Source organism: Colobus angolensis, unplaced genomic scaffold (genome assembly GCF_000951035.1).
Source record: "Colobus angolensis palliatus isolate OR3802 unplaced genomic scaffold, Cang.pa_1.0 Scaffold186, whole genome shotgun sequence".
Taxonomy (NCBI): domain Eukaryota; kingdom Metazoa; phylum Chordata; class Mammalia; order Primates; family Cercopithecidae; genus Colobus; species Colobus angolensis.
Genome location: NW_012114999.1, coordinates 77,620 through 90,679, shown reverse-complemented (window position 1 = coordinate 90,679; position 13,060 = coordinate 77,620). Strand labels below are relative to the sequence as shown.

General features: G+C 35.4%; 1 protein-coding gene across 2 annotated transcripts in view; it reads left to right on the top strand.

Annotated features, from left to right (window-relative positions):
• Nucleotides 1-13,060, top strand: part of LOC105510277 (probable ATP-dependent DNA helicase HFM1) — a 118,647-nt gene that overhangs the window by 83,155 nt on the left and 22,432 nt on the right. For both annotated transcript variants that reach the window (XM_011939956.1, XM_011939957.1), the window contains 10 exons: nucleotides 317-408; nucleotides 2,652-2,758; nucleotides 2,854-2,901; nucleotides 6,804-6,901; nucleotides 6,985-7,116; nucleotides 9,706-9,791; nucleotides 10,011-10,094; nucleotides 10,223-10,380; nucleotides 12,166-12,269; nucleotides 12,702-12,848. In XM_011939956.1, coding sequence (XP_011795346.1) covers nucleotides 317-408; nucleotides 2,652-2,758; nucleotides 2,854-2,901; nucleotides 6,804-6,901; nucleotides 6,985-7,116; nucleotides 9,706-9,791; nucleotides 10,011-10,094; nucleotides 10,223-10,380; nucleotides 12,166-12,269; nucleotides 12,702-12,848 — 1,056 coding nt within the window. The remainder of the gene's footprint in view (nucleotides 1-316; nucleotides 409-2,651; nucleotides 2,759-2,853; nucleotides 2,902-6,803; nucleotides 6,902-6,984; nucleotides 7,117-9,705; nucleotides 9,792-10,010; nucleotides 10,095-10,222; nucleotides 10,381-12,165; nucleotides 12,270-12,701; nucleotides 12,849-13,060) is intronic.

Here is a 13,060-nt window from a genome sequence, read left to right as displayed (position 1 = left end):
AGTAGGCGCCCCTCTGGCCCAGGGCAGGTCCAGAAATGCTGTCTAAGAGCCTAGGCCTGGACTCGGAGACCCCAAGAGCCTCCTTATTGCTCTACCCAACCATGACCAAGCTGGTACCTGATTTTTGATTCTTGTGACAGTGCTTTTGTGTGTGCATATTGTTGTTAAAATTTGGTGTTCCCACAGCAGGGACCGATGGTCTAGGCTTCTGTTCTGCCATCTTGCTTCTCCTCTCCTCAGGAAATGTTTGTTAAACAAAAAAAGAAGTTGTTTCAGCTGATGAGGGGAGCGTTCATTTTTCCATCTTTTCTTACAGAAGCAGGAAGATTGATGGCTTGGTATTATATTACATTTGAGACGGTGAAGAAATTTTATACAATCAGTGGAAAAGAAACCTTATCAGATCTGGTAAATTAATTTTCACTAGAAAATAAATATATAATGGTAGAGTATAAAATAATATTTGAGAAACAACTAATTTGTGTATCTCATATAATTTAAGAATGAGCAGAAAAGAAAGCATTTCTAAGAATGCTTATGTTTCCTCTGGTATAATTCTGATCATGAGATTTGGAATAGTTCTTAGAATATATTATATTTTCTGTTTTAACTCCTAGGCTAAGAAAATTTATATACACAACTAAAGTAGGTATGGCAACTGCTTTACAACTTAGGTGATAATGCTGATTACCTTGGTAGTAGCTACAGAATGTAATAATATGTAAGAAAGATTCCAAGATGATGTGGTGTGATATATTAGGAAAGTCTGCCATGAGCGAAGGACAGTGAGTTGCATGCAGCATGTGTGCCACGTACTTGCAACCCTTCCCTAAATCTTTTGGGTCAGAATAGTGAGAACAATGGAAATAGAATAGTATTGGTGATGACCCAGATAAAAGAACTGACTGTAGAGAAAATGAGAGTAATAACAGGTTATGCTAAAATGTCCACAATGGGGCAACTTTGCAGCTGCAGCAGTGAACAGAACCGTAGGCATGTCATTGGTACATAGTAATTGCGTTGGTCCTTTCTCCATTTACTTAGGACATGAATGTGAAACAGTATTTATAAAAGAAAATATTTACTCTCAAATTTAAGCCATTCATTTTTGTTAAAATATCTAATTTGATTACTGTGGTAAGATTATTATAGTAAAAATTACACAGATTTCCAGTCATGATTGAGGAGTCACATAAACAACAATTGATGAAAGATAGAAGGTTTATATTTTTGTGTAAACATTATTCTTAACTAAGGAGAAATCAAGAGTCGAAAACACCCACTATTAACATTAACTCATCTAATCTGGAGTTTAGCAAGTGTGTAAGAAAATTAAAACAACTGTTAGTTCCATTTTAGATATGTGGGAAACCAAAGCACAGAGACTGCTTTGGCATCTGACAGAAGTAGGCTCTAGAATCCAAATTTCCTAGTATCTAAAACATTCTTTCTATGACTAAATTATCCTCAATTAAGATAATGATTTGCAAACTATAGAACAGAATCGTAGTAGTAGTAGTGTTACTGGCGGGGGTACTTGCTCCCAGAGCTCCCAAGATGGTAGTGGGCTGCTTCCAAACTGGTGGCGGGCCACTTCCAAGATGGTGGCAAGCCTCATGTTCTCTGACCTGGGGTTCTTGGCCTCACGGATTCCAAGGAACGGAATCTTGGGCCATGTAATGAGTGTTATAGGTCTATTAGAAGCTGTGGGTCCCGGAAGAGAACCGTTCAACCCAGTGACTAGTGTTCAGCTTGATTAGGACGAACCCAGGCACTTAGCCATGCAGGAACAATGGCAAGCCTTTAGCCCAATTGGGAGTGGCAGTGGGCGCCTTGCTGGATCAGGAGCACAGTGGACATCCTGCTGGATCTGGTGGGATGGAAGTCAGCTGTGGGTCCGCCACAGCAGCAAACAGCAGTGGTGTATGGGGAGCGAAAGCTCAGCTCCAGCTCCAGACGTAACAAAACACGGACCAGAAGAGTGCAGTTGCAAGATTTAATAGAGTGAAATAGAGTGAAGACAGTGCTCTCACATAAGGGGAGGGGACCCAAAGTGGTTTGCCATAGCCAGCTGGAATGCTTGGATTTCTTTCCTGATCCTTGTCCCTCCCACTGTGCTCTCAGGCAATAGATGATTGGCTATTTATTTACCTCCTGTTTTGCCTAATGAGCATTTTAGTGAGCTTTCTGATTGGTCGGGTGTGGGCTGAGTTGCAAGCCCCATGTTTAAAGGTGGATGCGGTCACCTTTCCAGCTAGGCTTAGGGGTTCTTACTCAGCCTAGGAAATTCCAGCTAGTTCTGTCTCTCAGTAGTAACAAAATCAATGTTTATTGAGGACTTATTTATTACTATGTGATAGGCACTGGGCTATATATTTTAAATTCTGTCTTGTTAATCTTTGAAGTCTTATTGGTATAGTCCTGGTGTCTAATGCAGTGTCTGGTATATAATAGGAGTTTGTAAGCATTTGTTAGTGAATGAATGAATCCTTAAAGAAGCAAAATGTATAAAGCAGGTTTTTAACTCTGTTATGTTGATTGATAAAACTGTGATGGTTTAAGGCAGTATGAAAAATAAATGTGGAGAAAGGATGAGAGGATATAAACAAAAAATAGACTTCATTAAATGGACAACTGCTGAAATGTTATAGGTTACACTGATAGCCGGCTGCAAGGAATTTCTAGATATACAGTTAAGGATAAATGAAAAGAAAACACTGAATACTCTGAACAAAGATCCCAACCGGATAACTATCAGGTACAGAAATTGCATATGTTTTAAATAATTTTAAGAGGTTTTATTTAATTAAAATAAATAATGATACATGTTTTGCCATGTGGTTTTATTTACAGATTTCCAATGGAAGGAAGAATTAAAACAAGAGAAATGAAAGTAAATTGGTAAAGATGATTCATACTTATGAAAGTTTTCTTTTTTTGGTTTTAAAACATATTTTAAATTTGTTTTTCTTAATACAGAAAAAATTACATAAAAATGAGTTAGAATGTGGATGTGAAATTAATTTCTTAGAACTCTCAGACTTTAAAATTGATGATTTGTGAATGGTTTTTCTTAACAAACATTTGTTCAGAGTGTATTCTGTTGAGGCAAGGTGGACGGTTGAAAGAAGACATGCTGCTTATGCTTCTCATTGTCAGGAGCTTTCAAGTTAGCTTGAATGAGAGTAATACATTTGTATTATTTGTAAATTGTGGACAGTATGAAAACCTGTGTAATAAATGTCTACTGAATGGTAGTGGCATTCTGGGAGAGACAAAGAGTAAAAGCAAAATCATTAGTAAAGGAGTGTATATGTGACAGTGGATGACTATTCTGCCAAAAATGGGGAGTTTGTACAGAGATTAGTAATTGAAAGAGTAAATTAAGAGTAACTTGTGACTTTTAGCAGTTTGCAATCACAAATGCAATGATACTGTTTTCTGTTATGCTAAGTGCTTGGCTTTCTGAGGATGTAGGTCTTAGTGTTATGTAATTTAAGGTGAAATGATCTTTTTTAATGTGGCTCAATAAAACTAATTAGCCAAAGAATTTATTTTTCCTCCATAGCTAGAGGAGGCCATTCTTTCTTTGGGATTCTTCCTGACATCTTATTAAATTTTATCTTCCAAATACCTTCAAGTCTATAAAGTAGTCTTCTCATTGTTGTTTACAATTCATCAGGCAGATTTGTAGCGTCTACCACTGAAGTTAATGTTTATTTTCTTAGCTGTACTTCTATATTTCAAATATTTATTTCTATAAATTCATATATCCTTAGAGATCATAGTAAATAAACTTAAGAGATCAGATAGCCCAATCCTCTCATTTTACAAATTACATAAATGATGCCCAGATAAGTTATGACTTCACCAAGGTTATGTTACTATCTAGAACTCTTGATTTTCTCATTTTTCCCCCCAGTGTACTGTGTTGCATAAATTATTGAGTCAAATTAAATCAAGTATTTTTCCACACTCATTTTCGTGGGAACACTTTATTTGAACTTGCTTCCATTAGCTTTACCTTAAATTGGGTAGTATATTCTTTTGATTGAAGCTGTCAGATTTTAAAGTTTATTATACTTTATAATTGTTTTTATACATATCATAATTTAGATTCCCATTATCATTTCATGCCTTTGTGCATCTTGTTTAAGCACAGCCAAGAAGAGAGAATGTGTGTATGTGTGGGATGGAGGGGTCTTAATCCAAAATTTATAGTCTTTTGGTAGGTGTTGATGGCTAATAGTTACCTTTTTTCATGGCTTTGTCATATCCCTGTTACTTTGCTGAACTTCAGATCTGTTCTTCTCCAAGTAGATGTTAATCCTCTTAGTTTAGGATTGTATCCTTCAAATTTCTGGTTTCCGCCTTTTTTATTTTATTTTATTTATTTATTTATTTATTTTGAGACAGAGTGTTGCACTGTGGCCCAGGCTCGAGTGCAATGGCATGATCTCGGCTCACTGCAACCTCTGCCTCCCAGGCTCAAGTGATTCTCCTGCCTCAGCTTCCAGAGTAGCTGCGATTACAGGAGCTCACCATCACACCTGGCTAATTTTTGTATTTTTAATAGAGATGGGGTTTCACCATGTTGGCCAGTCTGGTCCCAAACTCCTGACCTCAAAAGTGATCCACCTGCCTCAGCCTCCCAAAGTGCTGAGATTACAGGCATGAGTCAGCGTGCCTGGCTCTGCCCTTTTAATTTAAGGCTATTTTAAAATTCTTCCTAGCTTTAATTCCTAGGTCTTCCCTCTTCAGCACTAGCTCTGTTTTCTTTAACTGGTATTTTTCAGTGAACTGACAGGGTATGATATGGAACCACCATACAAAGCCCTGGACTTCCCAACTCTGGATTCCCCTTTTACACATAAGAATGAACTGTTTGTGTGTAGACTGATATGGTCTGATCATGAATGTAATTCTAACCGAATGAATACTTCATCTCATTTAATTCTTTTACTAACCCTGGGTTAGTCATAACTACCATGTAACTCTGCCCCTGTTAGTTGAGGTGGTAGAGGTGCCACCTCAGCTGAGGCTGTGGCACTTCTCTTTCTACTGAGGACAAGCTCAGGGGTAAGATCACAGGACATCACTGCTTGCCTTATCTGGTGCAGAGAAACAGAGAGCCCTGCCATGGTTCTGTACCTACTAGCTTAAATCCCTGTGCTTCCTCCTATCCCTGTTTTATTACTGCTTCTTGAAATAAGATTTCTGACAGCGAAGTATGATGTTGAAAAGTGTCCTATTTATTATTAGATATATTGCTTTTTAATATAAATAAATATTACTTCAAAAGTCTTATTTTTACTCCAGCAATTTTGTACTCCACATTTGTGCATCCCTAGGTAGCTTAACAAGGAGTTTTATTTACCCAGCATTTAAAAGCACCCCATTTACGTTTTTCTGTCAGTTCCTTCTTTGATAGTATACTGTGTATCTTTGCAACTATTTCTTAATAGTTGATATAAAATAATTTTCAGAAGCATATACCATAACCAAAAAAAGTGAATAGTTCAAATTTCTGTTGTATATATCCATTCCAGGAAGTGAGTTGATTACTTCTTTCAATTTTCATGTATCTTCTGCTAAACTAAATCATGAAATATAACTATTCTACCCTTTTTCTTTGTATAGCTGACTGTATTGGTCTTATCAAGAGACCTCCTTCTACTGGAGGAATTTAGGAAGAAATTTGTTTTTTAAAAGAGATCCCCTTAAGAGAGTAATAATAGGTACAGTAACTTTAGTTTAGTTAGAACCATCAGTGATTTGCATATCAGTGCCTGATTAGGTAAGTTTATGGGCAAAACAGGTAGTAAAGAACCCAGGATATAGTAGGCACACAGGCACTAGTGTCTTTTTTCTCCTTATATAACTAACACCTCAAATTTAGTAGCCAAGCAGCTTCTGGTTTTGAATAACCAGCTAATATGCTACTGACCTTCATACACTAAACAGAATTATCAGCACCTAATACTATGCCTGGCACTTAATAAGCATTTAATAAAAATTTGTTGATTAAACGAGTTGTATTTGTCGATTAAACAAGTTGTATTATTTTTCTCTAATTCCTTGAAAAGAAATAGTAGAGCCAAAAGATAGAACTGTATTGAAGGAGAATATGAAAACAATTAGTGGCCGGGCGCGGTGGCTCAAGCCTGTAATCCCAGCACTTTGGGAGGCCGAGACGGGCGGATCACGAGGTCAGGAGATCGAGACCATCCTGGCTAACATGGTGAAACCCCGTCTCTACTAAAAATACAAAAAACTAGCCGGGCGACGTGGCGGGCGCCTGTAGTCCCAGCTACTCGGGAGGCTGAGGCAGGAGAATGGCATGAACCCAGGAGGCGGAGCTTGCAGTGAGCTGAGATCCGGCCACTGCACTCCAGCCTGGGTGGCAGAGCAAGACTCCGTCTCAAAAAAAAAAAAAAAAGAAAACAATTTGAGATAGTTGAGATTAAAGTAACAGTCTTAGTGAAAGTCTCCTGTGATTTTTATCAATCTAGAGATTATAATGAAAGTTGGAGAAGAAATGAGATCTTTTAGAGAGAGAGAGAGAGATTGAGTGAATAAAAAAGAGCAATAAGTAAATAAAGACAACTTTGAGGATTTGGGGAAAAGGGAAGGAACTTTTATTATTGACCTGCAATAATAACTATGCAAGATAGAGAATCATGTAGTATTGCAGAAATTAAGGCAGAGAAAAGTTTTAAGAAGGAATACTTCAGTGAGTGATGTCAAATACTGTAAGATAGATAACCCTTAAAAGGGAGTAACAATTTTTTTCTTTCCCCCAGTCTTATTCAGGCTCAACTAGGATGCATTCCCATACAAGATTTTGCTTTGACGCAAGATACCGCAAAGATTTTCAGACATGGCTCCCGGATTACAAGATGTATGTTAAAGGATTAGTGGGTTTTAAATATTTTTTCCAATAAACTGGTATATTAGATTTAATATTGGAAACTTTTTTTTTAGGGTTGTCAGATTTTGTAGCTGCTCAAGAAAAGAAGTTCACCGTACTATTGAATAGTTTGATTTTAGCTAAATGTTTTAGGTGTAAACTTTGGGAAAACTCTCTGCATGTATCCAAACAACTGGAAAAAATTGGTAGGTACTGAATACAGGCAGACAGTTTGGCCATGTCTGCAATTTATTCACTGTTAGTAAAATTATTCTGTGATGATATACAGACCTTCAAGGAAGATATGTGTTTGTAGGCTTAAATAAGTGCTGTATTTTACTTTCAAAAATCTGATTTTCATTTGCTCCTGCTTAAAGGATTCCATTTGAAATCAACTGAATGATACATGAGTACATGAGAAACCTAATAAAAATTAATGCTGTCATTTGAAAATTTTTTCTCATACCAGGAGGGCAATTTGGTTATAATAATTAGGTAACTATGTGATGCCCTCTCTTCCACTTTTATGACTAATATTTTGTTTTGATCTCAATTACAAGGTACAGAGTTAGCAGTCCCAGCCGTTCCTAATTCACTACAGAAAATTATGTCACTTCTTTATGTCTTTTTTTTGTTTGTTTTTAATAACAGTAGGGTATTAATACTGATTTTTCATAGAGATTCAGTAGGCAAAAGATTGTATTTGATTATTTTGTCTATAGGAACCTTGTGTAGTGTGTGCTCTGAGACTGTAGGGAGTACCATTTACAAAGGATTTTCCTGTTTGGTACCTGTGACCTTGTGACCCTATTCCTTCTTAGATAGCTAGAATTCTAAAAAGAGAGTTTCTATCTTATGACTGACAGCCTTGTTAGTTTTACAATTTTGTATGCATCTTGGGGGTATCAATAAATTAAATAATGGATTTTTAGGGATGTTTTGTTATTTATTTGAACAAAGATTACCAGCTGTTTATGAAGAAGTCCTACCTTTTGTATCTGTGAAATTTGAAATCAGTGGGGTAGCAGAGGGCTGACTAGGAAGTCATGGGAGCTGGGGTGAAGGGGAGATTGACTGGTGCAAGTAAGGGGAGAGATTCTTGATGGAAAGGCTAACCTTCTTACAGAAGTCCTGGTAACCGAATACCACATCCATCCCATAAAGGCAAGAGTTCTCAATTGGAAAGGTGGTTCCATACAACATTTACAAAATTTTGAAATCTGGCTAAGTGATTACTAGTAAATTTCGTTATACTTGAAAAAGCCAATCTTTCTGGCTTTCTAGAGTATTGTCAATGTGAGCATCCATTGCATTCTGTCCCTTCCAGATTGTTGAAACTAACCTGTTTTCACACATACTCATTACAGCTGAACAGAAAAAAGCAAATATTACCCAGAAAAAAAAAAACGTATAATAGAAAAGTGAGAGAATCCAAACAAAAAGTTAAATCCAAGTTGTTACTGAGCATCTTGAAAAAAAATAATGCATAGAAATTGATTTTAATGGTGGCTACAAACTAAAAAGTTAAAAGTCAGTAAACATTTTGAGGGGAAATGGAAATGAACATTGAGGAATTATGAATACTAGAAGCTGTGTCTTAAGAAGAACTAAGAGAAATTCCTAAGAACAAGTAAATATATGAGTAAGGAAATAGTGTCATACCTTCACTAGTAATATATGTAATATATATGCCTTAGACAAGGTAGTAATATTTTGGAATTTTATACTGCTCAGTGTCTTCTATTTGGGGATTTGGATAAATTCATTTATAAGCATGTAAGAATTTTAAATTCTACCTTCTGATAGTATAAGGAAATAGGAAAATTTCAAAGAAGAAAATGAACTTGATGTTTTTTGTTGTTTGTTTTTGAGATGGAGATTCGCTCTCTTGCCCAGGCTGGAGTCCAATGACATGATCGCGGCTCACTGCAACCTCCGCCTCCCACGTTCAAGTGATTCTCTGCCTCAGCCTCCTAAGTAGCTGGGATTACAGGCATGTGCCACCTTGCCTGGCTAATTTTGTATTTTTAGTAGAGACAGGGTTTCTCCATGTTGGTCAGGTTGGTCTCGAACTCCCGACCTCAGGTGATCCACCTGCCTCAGCCTCCTAAAGTGCTGGGATTACAGGCATGACCCACTGGGCCCGATCAAATTTGATGTATTTAAGGAATAAAATGAAAGCAAGAGTGACTGGAGAGTAGTCAGCAAAAGGAGAGTTAGAAGAAATTAGATTTGAGACATAGGCTGTAGTCAAGTAATATCAGTAAGGAAATTTGACCCCAGTAAGGAAATAGCCACTTCATTTTAAATGCAATGGAAAAGCATTGGAAGTTTTAGGCAGTAGAGTAAAATAGTCTGGTTTAGGTACAGAAACATAGACCTGTATTCCTAAGACAGAAATGAGAGTCATCGTTTTATGAAGCAGTATTCCCTTGCTTCATTCAAGCATGATCTTTGAATGATGTTGCCTTTCTTTCAAGCACGAGTACAAAAGTACATATCTGTTGGTGATTGGCCTATGGATGACATATAGTGAAACTAAACGTCCATCATGTGGACCAGTTTCTCTTTCTTTTATAAAGCAAATGCATATTTTATTTGTCTGAATAAATATGAATAATTGAATAATGTCACAAACCAAATAATCCAACTGAAAACTTTTAACAAAAACTATCAGTTAGTTATTTGACTGGATCTTTAAATTTTTTTTTACTAATTTAGTTGTTATATATTTAAATATATGTTTTATTTAAAGTGGATTATTTTTAAGTTGTTGTTTGATTAATTTTCCACAGGTATAACATTGTCAAATGCAATTGTAAATGCTGGTTTGACTTCCTTTAAAAAAATAGAAGAGACAGATGCAAGGGAACTTGAATTGGTATTTATATTCACTTATTCCTAATTCCTGAATTCTATCTAAATTCTGAGGCCTACCTTTATTTCTATTAAAAGTTATTTTCCTTCTCATAGTCATAAGTATTTTAACTTACCAAGGTTTTGGGTGATAAGCATTATTAAAGCTATGTATTCTAAAAAATATTTTACTGAAAGAATTTCATGTGTTGTGGTAAGGATATAATGATGTAAATATTTTTAGATTTTAAATAGACATCCCCCCTTTGGAACCCAGATAAAAGAAACTGTGATGTATCTACCAAAATATGAACTTAAAGTGGAACAGGTAAATATTTTCTGTTTCTTAGATATTTTATTGTCTTTTCATAAATAAAGCTACCCATAAATAGGCTTCAGCTGAGTATAAGAAGTAAGATTATTTTTAACACTTTTTATACTTGTCCTTTTTTAAAGATTACAAGATATAGTGATACGACGGCAGAAATATTAGTGACTGTTATATTAAGAAACTTTGAACAGCTACAAACTAAAAGAACAGCATCGGATTCTCACTATGTTACCTTAATCGTAGGTGATGCAGATAATCAGGTAGTTTATCTGCACAAGATTATGTAAGTATGAAATTCCTGATGTTTGATTTTATTTCTAAGCATATACTGTAAAAGAAAAATTCTACTGGGAAAAAAGAAAAAAAAAACAAGATCATTGTGGGATCAACTAAATTACATTTTCCTGACCCAATAATGGGGTAGTTTGTCTGTGTTTCTATTGAAGAAGATATTAACATTGGGTCTGTTTTAAGTTGTTATATTGAATACTCAAATGAACAAAGTATAAAATCTATCACCATAGTCTGAAACAAGTGAGTAGATTACCTCTAGGAGGTCTTTCTTATTTCACTGCTTTTTTCCAGTCATTCATGGCCCTAGTACTGTTTGGATGCAGTCTTTCTCCTACTGACCTCAAAATACACCTTCTACTTCCAAATTAAAATCTAACAAATTACTATAACTCCATTGTAGGAGCCAAACAAACAAAGCAAATGTATAGAGGAGGTACCCTCCCTTATATCTAGTTCTGTAGCATGCCATTCTATAATTTTTACTTCAGCAGTTTTCCAGATACTATTATTTTCTCCCAGGATATCATAAGCAATCTCTAAGTATCAGTTGCAGCTATAACTAATATTTTTTTTAGCACTTAATAGGTTTCAAATATTGAATTATTTAATATTTGTATGAGACAGGTGCTATCCATATTTTGTAGAGGAGAAAATTGAGACAAAAAGAGTTTAATGAGTTTATGATTAATCAAACCTTAATCATGGTCATATAGCTAGTTAACAGCAACATCTAGATTTGAACCCAAGCAGTTTGACTCCAGAGCCTAGACTGCCAACCATATTACTGTACTTGTAAGTTCAGGAATGGCAGTGATTCTGAAATGGGAATCTCCTATTTGTGCCAGTATACTGGAAGATACCTTCCCAAAAAGTCGCATGCAAGGTTTCTGAAGGGACTGCAGTGACCAGGATATCCCTTTCACTGGTAACTGCTCTCCTGCAGCTAACCATGACCCACTTACAGAGAATATGCTATTGTACAAATCTTTGTTCTCTGTGACTAATAAATCTATGACTATATGAGACTAAAATAAGTTCAGTCATAAAATTGGTTGCTGGTTTGTTTGTAATGTTTTTAGATACAAACCATTTTATATCAATTTAAAAATACTATTGAAATTGTTCTCATAATACATGTAAACCTACGTATAGCCAGTTTAAAATGGTAGTAATTTAGGGACAAGCTCATGTGCTATTAATACAAAGTATATTTTCTTATTGGGACTAAAATGAGTAAATGCAACTTAGAAACAGCTGTAATTAAGAAAATTAGAGATCGGAGGGGGTGACTCACACCTGTAATCTCAGTACTTGGAGAGGCTGAGGCAGGAGGATCACTTAAAGCCCAGAGTTTCAGACCAGCCTGGGCAACAAAGTGAGACCCTAGTTCTACAAAAATAAATAAATAAATAATCTGGGCTTAGTGCCAAAGTGCCTGTGGTCCCAGCTCCTCAGTAGACCGAGGCAGGAGGCCAAGCCTAGGAGTTTGTGGCTGCAGTGAGGTATGATTGCACCACTGCACTTCAGCCCAGGCAACAGAGTGAGACTCTGTCTCAAAAAAAAAGAAAATTAGTTAATTTTTTAAAAATCATGGTCAAGAGACTGCCATTGAACTCTGTTTTTCTCCCTCCTTAAAAGTTGGAGAAAACAGTTTTCAGTAATTGATTTCAGTTTACTACTAGAGAGTGTCTTTCTTAAGAACAATCAGCCCTTGACGATTAATATGTATTTCATTCAGTGTTTGGATCACTATTTAAACTCTACTATTTTTCAGGGATTCTGTTTTGCTAAAAGCTGGAAATTGGGCTAAAAAGATTGCTGTGAAGAGAGCTCTTAAATCTGGAGATCTTAGCATAAATCTAATAAGTTCTGAATTTGGTAAGTTAATTGAAGTAATGAAGACATGAATATAAATAACATAATTGCATTTAAAAATTACATCCTTTATGCTGGTACAGAAAAACAGTATAAATGGTATAATGCAAAAATAATATATTTAGATAATGTGAATAAACTTTAAAGGAAGTTTCATGGACCAGGATGCCATAATTAAAAGCTTATCTTTTCATTTATAGATATTTTATTTTCGTAGATAAATTGCAGTTATTGTTGGAAGATTTTTATTTTTATAATGATCAATATATAATTTTTTAGTTGTCATATTTTTTAACCTTTCAACATATTTTAACTTTCTGGACTTCTTAGCTCTAGAAGTTATAAAAATATAAGAGAGCTAAAAAGAAATGTGTTCTCATATGTGGATTTATATGACTTAAATAAGCATTTGTATACGTTTTTTTCATTTTCCAGTTGGGCTTGATGTTCAGCAGAAATTTACAGTCTTTTACTTAGAACTCAAGAGGTTTGGAAATCAAATGACTATGCAAAGAAAATCTGAAACACAGATTTCCCATTCTAAACTTTCAGATAGATCTACAATAGCAGGACCTAATAAAGGTAAATAGCTCTATTAATTCTTATTTTATATTAAAGCAAAGGTATGGCTAGAGAGGAATATCAGTGTTATAGTACTGCAACACTCCGATTGAGGATACTCTGGAATAAGATATTTAAGCTTCATAGTTATTGCTTTAATAGTATATGGTAGAGATTCTTATAGTTAGTATTTGTCAAATTGGGGTGATAATTGGGGGAGAAATTTTTTGATT